Source organism: Puntigrus tetrazona, chromosome 17 (genome assembly GCF_018831695.1).
Source record: "Puntigrus tetrazona isolate hp1 chromosome 17, ASM1883169v1, whole genome shotgun sequence".
In the NCBI taxonomy this organism is placed as follows: Eukaryota; Metazoa; Chordata; class Actinopteri; order Cypriniformes; family Cyprinidae; genus Puntigrus; species Puntigrus tetrazona.
The window spans coordinates 15584506-15607031 of NC_056715.1; the positions used below are offsets into that span (position 1 = coordinate 15584506).

General features: G+C 37.6%; 1 protein-coding gene across 1 annotated transcript in view; it reads left to right on the top strand.

Annotated features, from left to right (window-relative positions):
* The first annotated feature begins 111 nt into the window (after nt 1-111).
* The window catches only part of LOC122361999 (protein Daple-like), a 40813-nt gene continuing 18398 nt past the window's right edge, over nt 112-22526 (top strand). The window contains 7 exon segments of the mRNA XM_043263238.1: nt 112-554; nt 1430-1530; nt 4237-4345; nt 18402-18471; nt 20753-20811; nt 22102-22185; nt 22276-22416. Coding sequence (XP_043119173.1) covers nt 495-554; nt 1430-1530; nt 4237-4345; nt 18402-18471; nt 20753-20811; nt 22102-22185; nt 22276-22416 — 624 coding nt within the window. The 5' untranslated portion in view covers nt 112-494.

Here is a 22526-nt window from a genome sequence, read left to right on the forward strand (position 1 = left end):
TTTGAATGAAACTCAGTACTCACAAGCCCGCTATTGGTCGGTTTGTTAGCACCCGCCCTTCTTTCCGCGCAGCTGATTGGCTGTAAGCCAACGTCACTCTCCCGTGCCGTTCGTGCGGGTGCAGGTTGAACGCGCGGCGACAAAGTAACTCCAGCAATCGCTGAGAGTAAACGGAGAGAAGTTGAACTTTAATCGAGCAAGTCCGCATAGATATTAGCGTTTTATATTTATCTAACCGTAACCTTCCACTATTGGGATTGCAAGTCATTTTGAAGTTTTAAAACCGTTTCCTCAAAAGGATGTCTTTTTATTTCCAGAATGGATTTGATTCGCGTCCCCCTGCATTGTTCTGCTGCGGACAGTAATGTGGAGTACATAAAGCCTTAGAGGAGTCCGACGCACTTTGTTTCTTATTTATTGTTTTTAGTCGCACCTTCATTCGCAAACAATTTTAACTCTCGCGTGGGTATCTTGCGTCCCGTTTCCCCTCAAAAATGGATATTACGGTGTCTGAACTCATGTCTAACTTCATGGATTCGCCGCTTGTGGTTTGGGTAAGTCACAAAGACACGACGGCACCTGCTGTATGTGCGGAGTTTGTTTTTGCGTTAGTTGTAGTTTGTTTAGCAACGGCCGGTGACAGCGAAAACCCGGGCAATGCTAACGTGGGAAAGCGGGCTGTGTGCTTTAGGTCTGTGTCAAACTTACTGGAAAGGGGCCCAACAAGCTTTTCATTTAGCATGGTATCATGCTAAAATTTAATTATTAACACTATTGCCATTATATGGTGCTAAAAGTAGCATATGCGTTTGGTCAATTGTTTTTATTCTTATTTGTATTTTTATTCTTTATTGTATACTTACGTGAGGTGAAGTTAATATATATAATTTTTTATTATATCTGTAGTAGTAGTAGTATTTTTATTACGCTTTTAAACCTGTGCACACAACAGCATAACATTAGTACTTTTTGTGTGCATTCATCATTCTACATGAAGAGTTTAATGACACTTGACAGGGTTTTTTTCCCTTGACCTCTGTGTCCTGTTTGACTGTGCTTTCTCTGACCACCGTGTTTTCAGCTCATACATCACCATCTTAACCCTCATTATAGACAACAATCAACACTCCCTTGCTGACATGCCTGCCGTTTCGTGATACTGTATAACGTTTAAACAAACATATACACGCACATGGCGGTTAGAGAACAGTTTAGTTTTTAAAGTTGAACACAGACTGTTTGACAAACGATATTTACTTTAAAAACGAACTACAAACATGTCTTTGTGTGTATGTTTTACATTTTGTACACTCTGCAGTTCAGTTCAGAAACGGAAAGTTTGCTTGTGCAGCTGTGCGTGCATCCTGTCATGATATTACTACCTATTTTATTTGAATTATTTATTGTATACATTTTATTATTTTTGCAGGTGAAGACTTTTGGACCCCTTGGGTCCGGTTCAGAAGATAAGCTCTCCATGTTCATGGATTTAGTGGATGGTGTCTTCCTTCATAAGATAATGACACACATGTGAGTGACAGACACAGAACCTTGTATGTGTGTGTGAGAGAGAGACTGTGCCTACATGCTGTAATCTAGCAGTTGTTATAGGCCTATCTTTTTTTCATTAGAAACCACATCCTATCCTTTCTGCCTGCCATCCAACTGTGCAGACGCTCAATCCGAATCTTCGCGCTACACCGGTTCTGTTCCTCATCGGTAATTAGTGTGTTAATAAGGGTCTCTGGCTGATTCGGGGCTCTACTTTGCCAAGAGTTTTAAGGTCATGCGTAACATCAGTTTGCAAGCATGCAGTGTAAATGGCAGCAGCGTCTGAACGCTAGTTCACGGAAGTTTCGGTTAGTTCAAGCTGTAACCTCAGCTAACAGGTGACTATCCAGCAGCACTGTCGCGTGTGAGTCCTACTAATGAACAAGGAAATCTCTTCTTTTTAGAGTATTTGCATCATGCAAAGGAGCTCATTACACATATTTTGACACTTAGAGTTTGTGCATTTAGACTGAGCTTTATGAAACTACTGTTTTCGGCGCTGCATCAGCGTTGTCCTTTAACCTACTTTTACTCGAGAAGCTTTGCCACCCTCTCTGCCTTAATCTGGGGCTTAAACACTAGACCTCCTCAGACAAAGGAAATATTTTCTTTATAAATGGGGGTGTGGGGGGGCATGTCTAATGGGAGGATGACACATGTACCGTATTAGCTGTCCTCAGACACTCTTGTCGCTGTCCTTGATAGATTATTGTACCCTGGTGTCATGTTCTCTTTGTATCATGTCACTTAGGGCATGAACTGCATCAGTCTTATTCCTCAAAGTCAATATAAAATGGCATTCGGAACCGTCTCTTCTTCTAATGTGACACATTTCCTGTTGAATTTTAGCATGAAATCAGAACGTATGATTTGAATTTTTTCATATATATATATATATATATATATATATTTTTTTTTTTCTCACATTGAGAATGTTTTACTTGCATATGCGTCATCATATTGTAGATTTATGCCGACTTAAAAGTTTTAAAGCATCTTTAAAGTTTCGTTCACCAGAGCCATACATATTCAGGTGAAAAAAAACCTCTGAAATAAAATGTTTTTTAATAAAATAACTAATAAATATCACCATTACTAAAACAAAAAAAGCAAAAACATCGATCTTAAAATTAAAATGTAAACCAAAAATCTTAAATTAAATCTAGTATATTATTTAAATCAACATAAAAAAACATAATTTTGATAAGGGACAAGTGAACACCAGACATATTATACATAGTCGATTATATTTTTGCAACCTAAAAGTTATCTAGTATGTGTGCGCTTGAAAGAATAATGTAAGCAAACTTTTACACCATTAATATGAAGACTCGCATGCTCAGGTGTCCAGTGTATTTCCACTGAACCATTACAAATAAGTGGAGATGTGGAATGTTGAGGGCAATGTACACACTGCTCCTTTCTCTTCACCCACATCCATTTTTAATGTGCCCACACCCGTATGCCTGTAGCAAACCGATAGCCTTGACGGTGTATTTGTTCACCAGGTATGCGGTAAACACCATCGCTGTTATGCTGACGTATCCCATCTGGCAGATGTACTCTGCATGCACCCCATCGGCCTTCCCTTAACTTTTACTAAACAGTCGTTGTTTTTCCAACCATGCTGTCAGTTGCAATATCCATGCTCGTAAAATGCCACAAAAAGTGAAACTCAAAGCAGTCTTCTTGGCTTCAGGCTGTAAAAAAACAGTTGAACCAGACATCAGAGGAAAAAAGAAAACTGACCCTGATCTTTTAAGGTTCTTTCACTTGCAAGCGGGAATTTGTGGGCCAAGCTGGCAGAATTTGCATGCCATTCTCACAAAACAAATGTAAATGAGGATCGCACAAACAGAGTCTATGTAGGACCTCAGAACTGTCTGCGCCAAGATCGGGACCCACTTACTGGCTTCAACCTTTACATCCAATGATCCAGTCCAGTGATATGAAAGCCTGATTACTTGTTATATGAGAAAAACTTGGGTTTTTTGTTGATGTATGGGATATAGTTTAGGTAGAACAAGCATTTGTTTATAATGCAATGAAAAAAAATCTATATGCTAAGTAAAATAATGCAATGTTCCAAAGTGTAATGCAAAGATCATGTTGCTGTGCATTCAAATGAAGATGATTCATGTGCAAAACTATTTATCTAATAAATCAGCATTCATTGCAGATAATTTGGTTTTTTGGAAACATTTCTACTGGATACGAATTAGAATAAGAGATTGTAAAAGGGAAATTTTTTTGCTTCTCATTTTTTTACCTGTTAAAAGAGAGATGTTACATTTGGAAAGAAATATGAGAGATTACAAATATTTCCAAGTGGAGTAATTCATGATTAAAGAACCGATTAAAAGCAAAATAGAAAGTCTTGAAACGCACAACTTTTTGCATTGTTAATCAGATTAAATATATGGACCAAGATTTGTATTACTTGAAAATGAAAGTACAATTAAATAAAAATACAGCTCAGTTTATAAAAGCGCAGTCTCGGAGTGGATAGGTTGAATGATTGGTTTAAATCATGTAAAAATTGGGTTCACCAAACTATTAAAAAGTAAATTATTCGACCTCACTAATTAACTAGGTTGATGAATAATAGTCAAACATCCTGCCAAGCCATTATAAAAGTGCTTATGTGAGATTTTCAAATGCACTCTTGTTGCTCTCGGCCCACAGAGACCCGAGCCCCATGAATCAGAGAGTCAACAAACAAGTCAACAATGATGTCAACCTGAGAATACAGAATCTCAACACTGTCATCCGACACATCAAAAACTACTACCAGGTGAGATATCTTCCTCCATGTCAGGTTGCAACGGGAAAAGTACTTCCTGATCACTCCTTTTTTTTTTTTTTTAAAGACAACATTGTGTTTGTGTGTGATTGTATTAAATGCCAGACAGCAGCTGGTCTCTGCAGACATAAGGTGTCACTGGGATTAAACCTGTCTGCAGATGTGAAATTGTGGGCCTTATTTTTTATCCGCATACAAGAGATTCTGTTACGTCAAGCCTGTTTCAACTTTTGATCCTAGTTCTTATGTAAAGGCCGCCGGTAAGGGATGTGCAAAACTATGTATATTCTAAATCAGCTAGTTAGTGGGTTTAGCATCATGTCTGTCAGCCAACAATCAGAGATGTTTCTTATTGATGTTTTAACTAAAAAGGTTTAAAAAGCAAAGAGAAATCTGCTAGCTGACCTCCTTTACTGATCAGTTGGCTGCTGGTCTAGTTGAGCCTCTCACTCATCCATCATACATAAAGGGATGCGTGATGATATTTGTTGTAATTTTTTAAAATAAATAGATACGTTTATATTATTTATATTTATATTAGATATATCTGAGACATTATTAATAATTAGCATTTTTATATTTGCATATAACTTGCCATCCAAAGCTAAACTTAAAAACATAATTTTTTATTAATAATAATAATAATAATAATAATAATAATTCATTTAATAAAAATTCACCAGTGGTATTAAAACTGTTTATTTTTGTAGTGTTTTAATAACATGTTTTTTGTTTTTAATTTATTTAGATAAAATAGTGAATAATTTGAATATTCGCCATTTGCTGACCATATCATACAAATATTTAGTATTAACAATATGGTGAACACATTTTCTAAACCGAGTACTAAACTCGCCATCCATTTTATATGGGATAATATAGGAGTGAGAAGACCTGAGTCAAAGGTGGTCTATAAGAGGTTGAAAGTTTTTATGAGAGACTGTAGTCGTAATCATAGTAATTATTGTGAGGAAAACAGGGAGACATGAAAGGACAAGGTCTTTCTCAACACCATATTAGAGAAAATGTAGCATTGACTCATAATTTCTGGTCTCACAGAAAACCGTTCTCACTTACAATTACTGCTGGAGGAGAAGTTTTTATGTTGTTTGGTTTGGGAGTTGAAATCCTCTGATTGGTTTGGTTGGTTCTGGGCAGCGTCCCACCATCTGAGCAAGCGTTTGCCACATCTGACCCCCTTTTCTCTTGGCAGAGTTTCTCAGAAGCATTCCTGCTCAGACCTCACTGCTTTCCATCCCAACTTAGAAAAATAAGACGGATTGTGCTTTAGTCGCTGGGAATTGTCTTGGTTTTCTACTCTCACTCTTTTACGAAATAAAATGTTATCATTTGCTCACTCGTTTTATTTCTATAGATTTGTTCTTTTTTTCCAAACACTTTGAAGGATGTAACCAAATATCCTGTACTAGTGTGTAGAAGTTTAGCTTTGGGTCCTAACCAAGTGTGATTTGTGTTTGTCATTTATTTTTAGGATACTGTACACGGAGACTTTGTTTTTTGCATATCATTTTATCATATTAACTACGGGTTGAATAATTGGAAGGAGGGTGTCTATGATGGTTTATAGACTTATATTATTGCCGTTCCTTTGCCCTCTAACTGGTTCTTTCTTTGTCCAGTTTTAAATGAACACTCTGCAGTAGGCAGTCAAGATATTAAAATAACCTCTTGCTGATTAGTGTTATTACGTATTATGCAAGATTTTGGCAGAGTGTCAGAATGTAGTAATCGCACACGCAGTGCACACTCCTTTAGTGATGGAAGGCCCCCTTAACCGCATATTTGGCTTGGGTGGAGCTCGCCTTAGTGTTTTTTTTTATAGGTCACCCAATGGGCTCAGTAATAAGTAACTGAGAAGTTTGTGTTCATATACAGAAGTGCCCTCACCCTTGAATAAAAAGTGTTTTAACCAAGCACTTTAATTAGAAAGGGGCTCTCAAATATCTTGAGGCAGCCTGGTAAAACCCAGCTCGTCAGTTAATATTTTTTGCACTGAATATACACTTTGAGTTGTTTGTGGTGTTTGAAACTGGCCAACAGTCTCAGTTTCCTCATGTGGCTCGTCCAAGACACACACAAAGTGCTCAGTCTCAGCCCAAGAGAAACTGTCCTATGTGACCCCGGAAATGGACTTCAGAAAGCCAACATTTGAGCATCTGATGTGGGTCAGTGCTCCGGTGAACAGAACCAGATGTGTTGTTTTATCCCGTGTTAATCGCTCCTCCTGAGACCCACATATGGGGGTCTAAATGGGGGAAGGGTCACTGTAATGTGAGAACTGAAACGCTCAGGACCCCCTGAAAATGCAATCCTAAAGACATCAGGCTAATAGCCAAAGGAAATGCTTTTGTCATGCATTAGCTCTCTTGCTTTAAATTAGGCCTGTTTGTTTTCTTCTAATGATTTAGGAGTTGGATCATTAGCTCTTTGTTTAGTATCTTCTCACTTACGTCCTTCTAAACTATAGTGATCCCTCACAGACAATCTGAGCCCCAAGTATACAACACAATGTTAAAAAAAAATCAGGTGTTAACACTGAATCAGGTGACTCGGTGTTATGGTTAGCTGAAGTTTACCATCTACAAATCTGTATTTATTTATTAATTTATTACATGGAATTATTACATGGTGGCTTGAACAACTAATCTATAAAAATGAATTTAACCTTTAAATGATAATGAGTGTACAAATATATGAAATTACAAAAATGTAACATACAAAAAAATTTGGTATCAGTGCAATTTGGTATCAGTTAAGGTTGAGACTTGCTGCACCCCTGGCAGTATGTGCACAAGTAATATGCATGTATCTTTTTATCAAGAAATCTGCATTCAGACGCAACACATCGTCACTTATACGTCTGCTATGAAAATGTGTTGCCTTATTTGACACATTATTAAAGTACCATATTTGGCTAATCAATTTGTTGTCTTCCTCATTCCTTCAATTTGAATTGATTTGTAGAAATAACTGGAACATTGTATTCGTGATCAACACAGAAATCTGAGATGAACTGACGTTCTCTCTTTTTGCGAAGTGTTTTCTCTCTCGGCTATAAACTATATTGTGTCTGAGTGTCAACAGTGGTCCCAGCTACTGTGTACAGAAATGGCCCAGAAGGCCAACGAGATAAGCAGGTGGCTGTAGACTGGTCTTTTATGCTCAAGTGAACAAGTCGAACAATGTTATACATTTTTAAAAAGATCTGTAAACTGGAAAATAGTTGTTTACATGAAGACTAAAATAACTTGCATTGTTGGAGCATGTTCATGCGACAGCAACACAGGAAGTGAGTGTGATAAAGGAAGATGCATATGATTTTAGTGATTAATTAGTGGTGTTTGCTAAGGCAAGTCTTGCTATGACTATTGCTTGTAATATTTACTTGTAGAATTAATCTTTGGTGCATTTTTGTTACACCCTGTTCTTGCTAGAAACATGTATGGAAGATGAAATAATGAGACTTATTAAGGAGAGGTGTGCTTACTTTGCTTAGCCCTAAGACTTAAAAAGATTTTTGCCTGATGAACAATAACATTTGCAACCAAATCTCTTAGGATTCCATGAAATAAAAACTGGGCCATGTCAGAACCAGGAATCAAGTGTATTGGAACACAGAGAGCGGAAAGTTTCCCAAGCAGCATGAGTACCAGCAAGAGTATTTCAAATATAAAAATCTCTGCACTGTATATAAGTCACATGTAGTACAAAGAATTGGTTGCTTCTCAAGTTAGTGGAAATGCAGGCTCACTTTCAACTCACCCCAACCAGGAACTGGCACCAGTACCATTTTTGTGGAAAAAGGGGTGTCAGAACATCTTCACCCTGGCAACCACCCAACCCTCCGGGGCATTGTGGAGCCAAGATTTGCAGAAGTTGGTGTCACTCATATTTATCTGAGACGCAGTATTTGAAACCAGATTTGTCAAGATTGTGGGAATGACTAAAGATTAATTGGACATGTGGTCACTTGACTACTGCAGCCTGGGTAGATCAAAAACAACATCCTCTTAAGTCTGGGTCGCACAGATCAATGATAGGCACTGTAAGGTTTCTAATGACTTGTTGTGATCTGAACTCTGTAAATATTTGCACACGGGGCGAATGGCTGTCTCAAGTTTGGTTATGAAAGCGATTACAGATTACAGATCTACAGTGCCAAATGCCAATATGATACATTTTCCCAGCTTAGCCTAGATTTAAGTTTAAGCCTAAACCCTAACACTGGGTGATTTAATTTACACTGACCAGATTTGCCCTAGTTTTATCAAGGAATTCAGAATGTATAATAATCCGTACAGACTGTAGGGTAGAGTTCACAGTTCCAGTGTCACACTTTCTGCTCTCCCCAATTAGATTAGCTCTAAAATGACTCTGTGTTTGCTAACCAGAAAACGTCCCACCACAGAGATCAGGGCTACAGACAGTGGGAACAATGGACCTCTGGGGGAGGGGGGGGTAGTATGTTGGTTCCTCCCTGCCTATTGTCTAGAGAGCAAGTCGTTATGAGCATGAGCTCCTGTAAGCCGACTCTTCTAAGAGCTGGAACATGAGATATGTGGCCTGCCCAGGGCCCGTGCCTAATGAACCGCAGTGGACCGCAACAACACACAACATCGTATGAGAACATTCAGCCAAAGCTGATTTGTTTTCAAGTTTGGTTCTAATTGGTTCATTTGAAAATGTTTTACACTCCTCTGGCTAAAGGTTTTTCTTAGACAGTGACATGCCAGCTGTTTTTGTTTCTGAATTAGGTTCGGGGTTGCCCCCTTGACCTGCTCTGATCAGCCAGACTAACAGTCTGAGCTTTCCCCGCTGGTCTGTAAGTGGTTGCGTTCCTCAGTTCCACATGCTATGTTTTAAAAGAAAAAACCCCTCTTGACTATTGCAGCATGTATAATATTTACAGTTTGATTCAGTATGCTGCCATAGCTATCTTAAAGGATGTGGTTAAGACTCATTCGTAGAATTTGAATAACCCTCACGCAAGCTCTGTATAGAGGACAGTTGTGTGTTGAATTGCCATTTCTTACACACTTGGCGGGTTTTTACAGGTTTCATCGTGGCTCTGAAAGAAGGGAGGTGTCTCTTTGAGTTAGCCTGCTAGCTCTTTGTTCTACTGTTTGCTTGTGTACAGTGGAGATGACATGGCCGTTCCCAGAGGTGTACAGTTTCTCTTTTGCCATATGCGAGAGCAGCCCTAGAGACATCTTTGCCTTACACTGTTTAATTTCTGCATGATATGCTTCAGTTCAGTATTTCTCTCAGGCGCACATGAGCATATTCTCTCTTGTTCGTTACCTTTACAAGGCATGTGTTTGTTGCTGAACACAGGAAACCCCCTCCAGAGACCGGCTGCTGTGGGAAACCCAAAAACAAAGCCTCCTGGACTGCTTTAAAGCTGGCTTATTTTACTCTAATACTCTCTCCATCCCATATTCTCTGCATATCTTTCTTGTCTCTGCCAGCAATGAACAGTTACAAGATACAAAGTACACAAAAAGTGACAGTCACTTGCCCAAACATTTCCTAGCTAGTAGAGAGGAAAATTTGCTACAGCAGACTTTGGTACAGCACACTTTCACGTGTTTAGTGAGATCATAAGTCAACTCAATGTACAAAAATAGAAGAATAGGTTTAGACATGGCTGTAATGTAAAATCCGAATGAGTTAACTCTGGCAAACAGTAATGGTTATGCTTTAAGGCTGCCTTAAAGTCTTTTTTGGAATGTCCTACTTGAAACGTTCATGTGCATTTTTGGTGCTACTGCAACACAATTAAGGGCAAATGATGCATATTACACTAACAAGGTAAGATGCAACAAGTAGTTTGTTTGTCCACATTGAACGCAAAATTGGGGAATGATGCAACTGCAGTTTACAACCAGTCATAATATATACCTGTTTGCACAGTTTCTTAATTCACTGTGCTCTACCTGGTAAAAATTGCAAACTGCAGTTGCAATTAAAAAAGTGCAACTTGAGTGTTGTTGCAATCATGGCAGGGCAAACTCTTGATTAACAGGAAAAATAATATATTAGGACATGAAGTTTGGTGTGTAATTGACTCTTAATCTGTGTATGTTGTCATTCATGTACCACCTCATATAATTATGGGGAGTGTAGGTATGACAACTGGCTAAATATTTTATTCTGTATATTCTTCATCAACAGTAAACGAAAAGTTAATTATTCAGACAAGACAACAGCTCTGAACCCTAGTTTTACATTATTCGTCATCATCCTGTTGTTGTTCCTGGTCATAGTGCTACTTTTATATGATGTTTTTTGCATAAATGAGGTCATAGCTAAGCCTGTATTGTTTTAAGGCAGATCTTTTGTTTCTGTGTCTCTATTGTTGGTCCTTGTTTGTGCTCCATATAATACAGACTGAAGATTTCTCTATTTATTAGCTGACATATGGACCAGTTCTAGCCTTCCATGTGTCTTTGATGGACATCTGTTGCTTCCAAATGTGACACATGTAGCAAACATCGTCTCCATGGGCCTCTGGTCAAAGATCAAGCTGTCTTTTAAAGGTAATGATTGAATCCCCCTTAACCATGATCCCCTTGGTCAACCCAAGAAGTTTCTTTTTTTCTCCTGGGGTGTATTGTTGGTCTACAGTGTTAGGAAACAGAGATCCCAGCATCTGAACATCTACACTGATTTGGTCCAGCTGCTGTGGTGGTCACTCTACCTCTCTGGAATGGGACAGTAGTGGGGGGATGTTCCACTAGGCTGCTTTTATTTAATGGAGAATTGGGGGAAAGAGGGGCACTCTAGGTCAATTAGAGTTGCCAGGGAGTCTGGAATGTCCCTCTCTCTCCCTTCTGTCCCTGCTGTTGCCCTCAGAGTCAATAGGAAGTGAAAGCTTGTGTCCACACATACAGAGCCTGTAGGAATTAGGTTTTCATTTCTAAGCCACTTGTTTTGTACAAAGATTTAAGGGTTTTATTCTGAAGTTCTATTTTCTTGAGTTTAAAAAGTTATACTGTACCTGAATACATCATGCATGCATTATGCTTTGCTGTTCCTTGTGATCTTGCAGTGCTTTGTGGAGGTATCACAAAAGCTATGAAATTTCTGATAACAGGAAGTAGTGACATGACCTCTGACTGATGTGTCACATGGCAGCAGTGCTCACCTGGACTCTTTGTGTATATTTTGCTCAATTGTTAGCTGCTGATGTTAATGCTCCTCTGTTTGGACACTAGTTGATGTCTTGGTCTAGTTGATGTGGTTTCCAGCTTTTATGATTCCCCACATTCTTTTTATAGAAAGTTGAATAGGGACTCAAATTGTACATCCTACTTCAAAAACAATGTGACTAGAACTGCTATATTGTGTGTGTGAGGGGGAGAACCAAAGGTTCAGTTCTAAACATGAAGAACAACAGAATTCCTTTGAAATATTCTTCTGAGGGATACACAAAATACTAGTTATTGTTAGTGTTAAATTAAAAATGGAACATTTCAAACTAAAATGTAGCTATTTTTAATGCTTCAAGTTGGCAATATGGATATTCAAGTTTTCTAAACATTGTTTATTTTATCAAATTATCAGTGTTTTTAATGATAAAAGTTGGCTTGAAATGAAAATTACGTTATTGAGTTTGTCACACATCTCAGTGTGAATGAGCCATCATTGTATATGATTTAATTTTTTGACCTTGTAATGAAATTATCTTCTGGTAAAAATGTCAGACTTTCTGGTGACGCAACTGTTGTCAAAAATCCTTAATATCAGTTCATAACCAATATGATAACAAATTGTGCATCATGTCTCATGTGGTGTGGTTGTTGCTTGGTTTTAAAACAATTTTGCACACAAACACACACAAACGTACATACATACATACATATATATATATATAAGTCTGTATGTAGTGTTTTTGAAGCTTTTGAAAACATGGCATTCTGACAATATTCAGGGTTTAAAGTTGCCTGCTGTGTTTAGGCAGGAAGTCTGTGGATTGGGCTTATTTTAAGTCTGGCTAACATACTAGTGTGTGTTCATGTACAAAACTGTAGTCAGCGTGTGGTTTACTCTACACAAGAGTGAATATAGAACACTGGGCCACTGAGTAGAGACAGAAATGGGGCCACATTTTGGTGAAATTGACCTTCACTTTCAATAACACAAAAAAAAAAAAATAGACATAGACACTTATACGAGCATGTTTACCACAATCCTGGGTGAACATGTGGCATGACCTGCTGTGGTGAATTAGATATTGATCATTTGTGGGTTTCTCCATTGCATATTCAGTGAAGAACCCTCAGGCACAACTGCAATATGGGTCACTGTAACATAGAAGATCTCATCTGAAGAGGAACACCATGACCATTGATCAGCCCCTTTTTGACAGTATAGCCTACTTGTGGCTATGCGTTTGCCTCACTTTTCTCCAGTGTAAGATTAGAAAATTAAGCTTTCACTTTTTCCTATTTGCAAAGACATGTTTACTGAAACCCATTTCTCAAAATGTTTAATACAAAACCACAGAGTATAATAGCATTGCAATCTGTGTTGCAAAATGCAGGATTTGTTCAGATTTTCAGTATGAAAGAGTTATGGTTTAGTGAAATAAGCCATTTGTGTAAGTTTGTTTATTGTCCGGTAGCAAGGACCGTCTCTAAGATTCTCTGAGTTCTCGTGTTGTTCCTCATTCCTGTGCTGGCTGGAACACAATGGCACTGAATGCTCCTGTTACTCATTTCTATTCATCTGAGCTCGGCCTATTCTAGTCATGTTTGTATTGTGATAAACACAAACAGTCATTTTGCTCTGAATACCATCAATCCAAATATTTACTTGAATTTCTAACCCAAAATAACATCCTTACAGGACAATTTTAGTTTTGGTATTGTTTAACTCGGCAGACGAGAATCTATTAATAAAGCTTGATGTTCTTTAAGGCACTAGGAGCTTCGCTGCTCCACAGAAGTCAGTAGGAGAAACATGATTGACAGTACTGTGTCGATGCCAAAGCTCTGTGACTGCTGTGCTATTGATTATTACTGCTGGAGAGCAGTCCCATTGGTGTCTTTCCCCTCATAATCCTTTTCTCCCTCCATCCTTTCATCTTGGATGAAGAGCTTTCTTTATCTTTTATTCGTCAACACAGTCCCAGATTTCACGAGTCCTTTAAGAATTGCACTCAACGCTACTCTAAAATGAAAAACCATTCAGAGGTATTTTTTGTTCCCATATGCTTAGCGAGCCAGCTTTTATTAACAAAAATACATGCCTGATGAAGGTAAAGTAGACCGAAACATTGCCGTTTCTTGTAAGAATTGATTGGATTCGACATAGCCTTTGGAATATTTCCCAATTTCCCAGGTGTGCTGAGTTTGTGTTGATTAACAAAAAAATACAAGAGTAGTTCTAATACTCTGATGTTATTAAATTAGGCTTCAATGTTTCATGTGTTAATAAATCTCATTTTCATAATCATTACAACAGTCTTCAGTGACAAACAATCTTTCAGAAATCATTCTATTATGCAGATGCTTAAGAGCAGCATTTTTAAATAGATTTTTCATAACAATGTAAAAATCTTGACTTTTTTAATCAATTTAATGCATTTTTGCTGAATAATATTTGCGGTTTCAAACCTTTTGTACAGTAGTTCATAAAATAACTTAAATGAGTAGTGTTAACGCAAAAATAGCCCATGATTGTAGCCATCCTATGTGTACATAATTGTCTTCCTTCAAACAAATACAATTGGAGTTACATTTAAAAAATATCCTGGCTCTTTCAATCTTTATGTTGGAGATTTTAAATAGCCCTTAAAAATGCATTCAGCCATCATCAATGTGATCGAGGGTTTTATAAAGACGTTCTGAAGTGAATCCATGCATTTGTGCAAGAAAATATCCATATTTTAATCTTCATAATCTGCCTAACTTTTATATGCGCGTTCATGAGTTGTTAAGACTCGCAAAAGCATTCTGAATTCCAACCTCGCTCTGTCAGTATATAGATAATGATCGTGTGTTGACCGCACTGGCCTGTAACCCAGCAGGGGTTGGGCAGATACCAGTGTGTACCTCAGTGAAAACAGCCCCAGAGCCAAAGATCTCCTGTCCTACTTTACTGTTCAGGCATTGTTCCACACAGCAACAGAGGAAATGACCTCAGGAAGGTTTCTTTGAAACTTTCCTACTATCATGACCATTCGTGCAATGGCTTTATATGATCTATGCCAAACCATAATTTTTTTAATGTTTCTGTGGTGTATTAAAGCATGAAGGTGCTGAGGTTATCTTTGTTGTCCTAACTTTACAGTGGAAAGTGCCATTTGGGTACTGGCTTTTATGGGGCCATTAAATCATTACTCCCATATTTCCTCAGCATAAAAAAAGTCTCTTTTTTTGCTTTGCATTTCCTCTATTTTATAGAATTTCAATAGTTATTATATTTTCAAAGGACTTTAGAGAGAATATGTGAGTGTTTTAACAAACACCTAGTTGGCGTTGTGATATGGATACATGCCCATCAATAATTTACTTTAGGCAGGTAGTTTCCACTAATGATGTAATTGCAGGCCAAAGCCGGTGTTGTCTTGTTGTTATCTGCTATGATGAAAACTTGTCTTTGTTGAGACATTGCATTTCACGCAACAGTTCCTCTCTGTTTTGTTGCGTGTATTTGCAGCGGTTTCTACATTCGTAATATATCTGAAATGGTGTACGCACCTTAAGTTCTCTAAGCCCATCTCTGTCAGGCAAGGAGCGTTAACCGATCCTTCATCGTTTTTTTCCATCCTCAGCTGTTAGTTGAAACCAGATACTGACGCTGGCACGAAAGCCTCCTCGTCTTGCATATGACTCAAATCTAGTAATTAGCCTGCTTGAATTTAGCAGCGCAGAAATGATCAGGTTAACTGGCAATTAAAGAATGAGGTTTATGGAGTGAATGTTTAACTTGACACTACTGTACACACCCCATCACGGTGCAGCTGTCGAATTAAACACCGTAAAGAGCTTCTTTTTTTTCTCTCCTCTCTCAGGTTGAAACGTGCTCCTTTATGTAATTATACACACCAGACTGGCTGTCAGTCAGAAACACTTAGGTTTCTTCCCAGAGTGCTTTGCTTGTTCCATTGTGCATAGTTATCTCAGAAGTGGTCTTGCATCAGTGGTCATGAAAATACAGGGACGACAAGACTGCTCAAGTGGATTTAAAGGTTTGTCTTGCGTTTAGTGAAAAGAAATGATCATTAGGGCTTTTTACATGTTGATATGCAAAGAGCTGTGGAGCTGATGTAATGGCCATGCATTAATTAATTGCAATATAATAGACTAGACTTGAGTTAATTTCTGAAAGGATAGATCACCAAAAAAAGAAAACTCTTACCTAAATGTCGTAACAAACCTGTATGACTTTATTTTCTTTTGTGTATATTAAAAAGAAAAGAAAAGTTTAGCAGAATGTTGATTTAAACTTTTAATGTTGTTTAGTGTACTTCCACAGGCAAAACTTTATTTAATCCATTTCAATTCAATTCAGTCTGGAATTTGATGTGATAGGGTGATAGATTTCCACATGAAGATTTTGAAATGGGCACAAAGTGAACTTGAAAAAAAAGTTGCTTGGTTTAAAGGTGATTTCTTTTATTGCCCTTAAAATTTTGTGGAAAGTAGATATTGGCAAATTTCACCAATTTTCTATAATATGACCACACCTTAAGGATAATACATTGGTACATTGTTTATTTATTCAACATTGGATTAAAAATATAGCATTAGCATCATTTGATGTTGGATATATTTATTATTTGATATTTAATTGTACATGTACTTTTTTATATTACCTTTGTCTAGGGCACTGGTTTCACGATTCAGTTCAATTACGATTATCATCTCAACGATTATTCGAGTCAAAAGTGCATCTCGATTTTATAAAATGTATTAATCATTAAGAATTTAAAGTAGGTCAAAATATAGCTTTAAAACATGAGCAAATATAATCTAATATGGGGAAAAGACAATTACAAGTGATGAAGAAAAAACACTTTCAGTATCTGGGGCTGCTTTAAGTATTGAAAGTTTACAGACAGTCATAGTTTTGCCATTTAGTCATTCACTAAACTGGTTGCTTTTAATAGACTGCAATTAGATTAATGCATGATCTGTTTCACATCAGTTGTTTCATTCGCATATTCTTTGCAATGAAGCCCTTCACGTTTGTCGCTACCGCAGACATATGTCATATTGTAAAATTTGAGAGTCTATTTTAATATTCGCATGACAAGCGTGTGTACGAATGCCGTCATGGGCTATAATCAGTTATGGTTTATTCGATCATTGATGCAAAATCGTCCACATACGCATGCAACAATTCATTTTGACACCCCTACCTACCATCTAAATCTAAAAAAAAAAAAAAAAAAACCTAAAAAAAGTTCCTAATAATATTGACATATTGATTCAACAGAACACAAACAAACTAAATTTTACAGAATTTTAAAATTGGTCAGTTATCAACTATAAAAAAAATAATGAATCCATTATATTGACTGCATTCTTCTGAATTTAAATCAATATTCCAGTAAATCTCATACCATTTCTCCTCCTTATACTTAAATGATGCACAACGATGATTTGAACCAAATATGATGTCTATAATATCAAAAGATAAAAGTTCTCAATTCAAAAAGTTTGTCACAAAGTACCTGTTTATCACTAGAAAATATAAAAATTGCAGTCAAAGGACTTTCCGTACATCAGTACTCTGCATAATTCTGGACAAAGACAAACACAAGAGAATTTTGGGTTTGTTACTTTTGAAGTGTTCTCAGTGTTTGTGAATGAGTATGTGTGAGGAGACGGCAGTAAAGAAAGGAATGCTCGCAGGCCTCTGTTTTGACAAAGGCAGTGTGGTCTGGCCCCGGTCTCAGCTGGGCTGGCTCTATTATACTGGATGAGGGTCGCGTCTCCGTTGGTCCCTTCACACAAAAACCTCCCCCGGGAGTCACTCCTCTGAGAAGGGGATGGAGTTGTCAGCAGGGGGTCTGGGATTGATGATGTCAAACGGGACAGCACACTTTCCCATTAGCTGTGTAGCCGTGCACTTGGGTGAGAGTCTGTGTCCATTTGCTAACAGCATTGCTTGAGTTTGTTGAAGCTGGGTATGTGCAGAACTACAGATTTTGAAGGCTGAGTCAGGTCTGTATAATCAGGCTGGTTTACGCAAGAATTGTTTCTAAAACAGCCAGAAGAACCACAATGGAATGGAAAGAAAAAATGGTCTCTACATGCATTTTTAAAATGAAAACTATTTTTTTCATCATTGTGGAATAGTAGGAAATGTATGTAATACATGTAATGCAATAAAATGTAATATTTTATGTTAAAAAAAAGCTTATATGCATATATGGATTCTCCTCGTGATCTGTGGGAAAGCTTTCAGAAATGATTCTGTTTCTTGTCAGTTGCACAGAAACAATAAATCAGGTATGTAATTCTGCCGGTGATTTCAGTGCTCTTATCTAAGTGTGTTTTGGAATGAAGGGTTTGGTCAATTGGACCTGTTTGGTCTTGTCCTTTGTGTACTTTGCTGAGCTTAGTTACCCTGGAGGCCATTGTGCTTGAAGTCAAGTCCATTTGTACCTGGGGCATACCTGCAAGTCCTAAATATCTAGATATTTATGCTCTCGATTTTGGATGGTACTTTTTACCTTATGATTTTTCCTAGCTCATATTTTGCCTGTATGCTGGAATTTGATGCACCCCACCCAAATACATGCCTTGTCTGGGGCCGCTAATGTTTCCCATTTCCAGTTTGATTTCCTGCCTGTCTGTTTGTAAGTAAGAGTTTCCTGTTCCCACGTTACCAGCGACCCTGTTTTAGGTCTTCAACCCAAATATTGACACCCATACATCTCCCAGGCTGGCTGCCATCTTAAACCATGCCTCTTTCACCACTCACTGTGTTGTCTTTTTAGGTCTAATTTTAGGGTGCCACCGTAGTGATGTGCCTGTTTACAGTGAGCATGTTTTCTGTTTTCTCTCAGGAGCATCTTCAGCAGCTCATCCTCATGAACCTGCCCAATGTGCTGGCCATCGCCAAGGACCCGTTATCAGGTATTGCTCAAACATTGTAAATTAACTACTAGATTAACTACACAACAGTTGAATTTCCAGTTGCATTTCACTTTACAAAATTGTCCTCACTCCAATGATATAAAACTATATAAGATAGCTGTGCAAGTACACGCACACACAGCTCTTTCTGTAGAATCACCTACTTTTCTTTCTTTTTGTGTCAGTTGCTGTATCTTTCCTGTAGTTGCTCTAAATCACCTACTACCATGTTTAACTGTGCCCCAAAGCAAAAGTACGTCCTGCTGAACAAATCTCATTCATTACATCACACACAAACACACACCAGCCTTCATAAACACCCTCTCACCTCATACGGGGTTCAGGGAAGGAAACGTGTTTTGTGGACCTTGTAATGGCAGGAGGAAAAGAGAAAGGCTGGAGGAAGCTTTTTGGGACCAAGCCCAGGCCTGAGTGCTGACTTTGGGTCCTGCTGTTGACAGTGGAGAACGGTTATGTAGGAAATCATCGTCAGTTATATAGTTTTTTTGAGTCAGCTGAACTCTGTCGAATGGTGGAACGCTTCTTTTCAGAATCAAGCAATAAAATAAAAGTAAATGTGATGTAAAATTAAAGATATAAAATAAAGTGAATTATTTAACGAACTAAATGCTAGTTGTTTAGGTATCCATACTATTTTTACTGTAGGTTTTGTATTTAAATTGCTTTCTTATTAAGAGACCCTGACACCTGATCACTTTTGTATGTCTACTCCAAAATACACATTACACAAGACACTCATAACAGATCATTGTTATATTGAGGTGCGATTGGGATCTGCAGGTTGACATTTATAAATGTGCACAGACAAGATTTCCTTCTCTGCTCATGGTTGATGCTTTTGCATATACAAAAATAACCCTTATCATAGTTATGTCTTTTTCTGCTTTTGATAGGTTATCTAATCATTTTGAGATTCCGTGTTTGTTCTGGGTGGTTTATTGGTTTACCTCGGCACCTATTTGTTGAATGGGCTGCTTGTGATGTTGTCAGGAAAACTCTCTGTATTGTGAATATATTTTCCCTTCACGGATGTCAGTAAGGTTTTACATTGCTTTTAGCTCTCGTATGTTTGTGTTTTTACATTAAGCTTCACTTGTGATGGACAATAGAGTGTTTTCCCCACGGCTCCTCCTCTGCTGTGTGTGTAAAGGGGGGGTACCCTGTAGGGTGGGGTGGCTTTGAGCAACAAACGGGCGCTATGGCAACGGCACCCCCACACCCCATCCATTTTCTCCGGAGTATTTATTAGTCTAAGACTGCCAGACGCAAACAAACTCACCAACACACAGACATAAGCTTAAAAATTGCTTTATCTCAAAGGGTTTGTGTAATTGTGGAAGAGGTGGTGTGCTTTATAATGGCGTGTGTCCTCAGTTTTAAATGGTAAGAATACGCTGACTGCATGTTAATGATTGTTTAATTTAATGGTTGAAGAAATAGAATATCTTTTTTTTTTCCTCCGTTCAAGGTACATGGCTCAGGTGAAATTGAATATTTTGTTAATATTCAAACTTCTAGAGCAATATTTAAGCAGTGATTGACCCTCTAACTGTAAGATTTGACTGAAAAAAGATTGTTCTTTTATACCATACTAAAGTTTTATCTAAAATACCATAAAATTATTGAAACTGTGATTGAAACCTATAGATTTAGGCCCATTTAGGCTTGGATTGATATATTGGCTTCAACTTTTATGGATAGAATATATATATATATATATATATATATATATATATATATATATATATAAAAATATAATTTTTTTTTTTTTTTTTAATTTTGGTACTAGCTTTTGTTTAAGTTTTAGGTTTTTTTTTTTTTAAATATCTGTGTTCCATTTTATTTTTATTTCAGTTTTAGTTCTAGTCATTTAACACTTGTAGTAGCTTTTTATTATAAAATATTAAAATATTATTTTAATGGTGTTTTTAAAATATTTTAGTTGCCAATACAATATTTGTAATTTCAAGTAAATTTTATTAATGTTTTTTTTGCTTTATTTTAAACAACTTCAGTTTTATCTAACAATAATAGCAACACTGAAATCAAAGTAAACAGGGTTGTTGTTTGGGAATGTTGGACCATAACAGATTATTTAGTCCAAAAAAAATCACTATGGCTTAACTATTGATGTCTGCTAAAGTTTTTGTCCGCTTCCTCTTTTAAGCTAAAATGAATGTTTATTTCTTTGGTTTCTGTTGTGTTATTTATAGTATCATGCTTTCAGTTCTTGTGATTTCTAACCATTTCATTCCTTCAGGTAAAAGCATGGAGGAGGTGAAGAGACTGCTGTTGCTGATACTGGGCTGTGCCGTTCAGGTAAACAGATTGAACTAGCAGACATCCCAAACCCTCATTTTAACACCAGTCCATGCCCGGGCATGCCTCTGCTTTTCTAGAGAAAAATGAACATGCACTCATTATTCTACAAAATAAAGCATTCATCTAGATAGGTCTCTGAGAAGTCAGCGTAGATTATTAGGTCAGATTTGCTAAAATGTTGTTGTCTCTTTTTCCTGAGGATTGCTCTTCACGTGTCTGTTCTGCACAGGCATATTATCTTCCTACTTTTACACTTTTAGCCCCCTCTCTAGCTGGTTTTTCTTGTTCTGTGAATAGATAATTAACAGCTCACATTGATTTAGAGCCTTAAACTTCACAGCGTAACATTTGCCTGCTGATTTGCTTTCTGTTCAGAGTCACTTTGAGCTGGTCTAATCCTGCACCATACCTTCCTCTCACAGTATTCCAGTCACGAGGCACACAACTTTATCCCATTTGAAAGTATCGCTTGCATTCTTTTATTCAAAGAGTGGTTTTGGCTCAATCCCATTTCTACCCCTTAGCCCTTCCCCTTTCCCCTACCCCTTCGTTTTGCGCATTCGGGATGTCTTGATTCTCTTTTAGTTGAAGGGGTAGGGCTAAGGGGAAGGGCCAGAGAGACAGAGAGAAATTTGTGTGTATGTGCATCTGTTCATCTTTCTTTACAATGAGTGAGCAGCAAAACAATAAAACATATTTTATTTATTTTAGTATTTAAATAAGTTGTGGTGCAGCGTTGACAAGTTTTTTGGTTTTTTTGTACCTGGATGTGAGAGTTGTGTGATCTCACGTGTGTGTGTGTGTGTGTGTGTCACTAAGCAGTGCAAGGGGAAGGGGTATAAAACAGAATTGGTATTCAGCCTTTATCTGTGATTTAATTGACACTCTTTCATTTGGTCTGAATTGTACAGCATCTATGGTTAACTCGTCTCTGCTTATCTTTACTCATCCTCTTCCTTTTTTCTTAAAATTTTTGCCTTTTGCTTCCTTTTGCCTTTTCCATCTTTTACTTTTTCCTGTCTTTACCTCATCTTCATCCCTTTTTTACGGTCTCCTTCTTCCCTTTCCCTTTTCATTTCCCCTTTTTAGTCCCCTGCCAATTTCCTTTCCATTTCCTTTTTTTTTAATCCTTTTCCCTTTCGATTTCCCTTGCTCTTTTTTTTTGGTTCTTTCCCTATTCTCTTCCCATTTCCTTCTCCTTCCTCTATCCTCTTCTAATCTTTCCCCTCTTCTCTTTCCATCCCTTCTGTTTTTCCTCACTCAACAGTCTCTCATTTCTCTCAACAGTGTGATCGTAAAGAAGAGATTATTGAGAAGATCAAGCTGCTTGACATTGAAACACAGGCCGCCATCGTGACGCACATTCAAGAAGTGAGCTTCCCTGATTTTTCAGCCATCATCTTCTTATCTATATCTTAAATATAGAATTTATTTGAGGTGCAAAATCCCCTTTGATTGCAGGTAACTCACAACCAGGAGAATGTCCTGGACCTGCAGTGGATGGAGGTCGGGGAGATCCCAGCTGAGCAGCTGGACCCTCTTTCTCGAACCATGGCTTTTCACTTACGCAAACTCATAGATGAGCGAGATGAGTCCTCTGAGGTTAGCCAATCTAAACAGCAGCGATGACATTCATCTTTTTATTAGGAAGTTATACTAAAATTCCTCAAGACATTGATCATTCCTGATTAGTTGCTAATAGGTCATTTTTT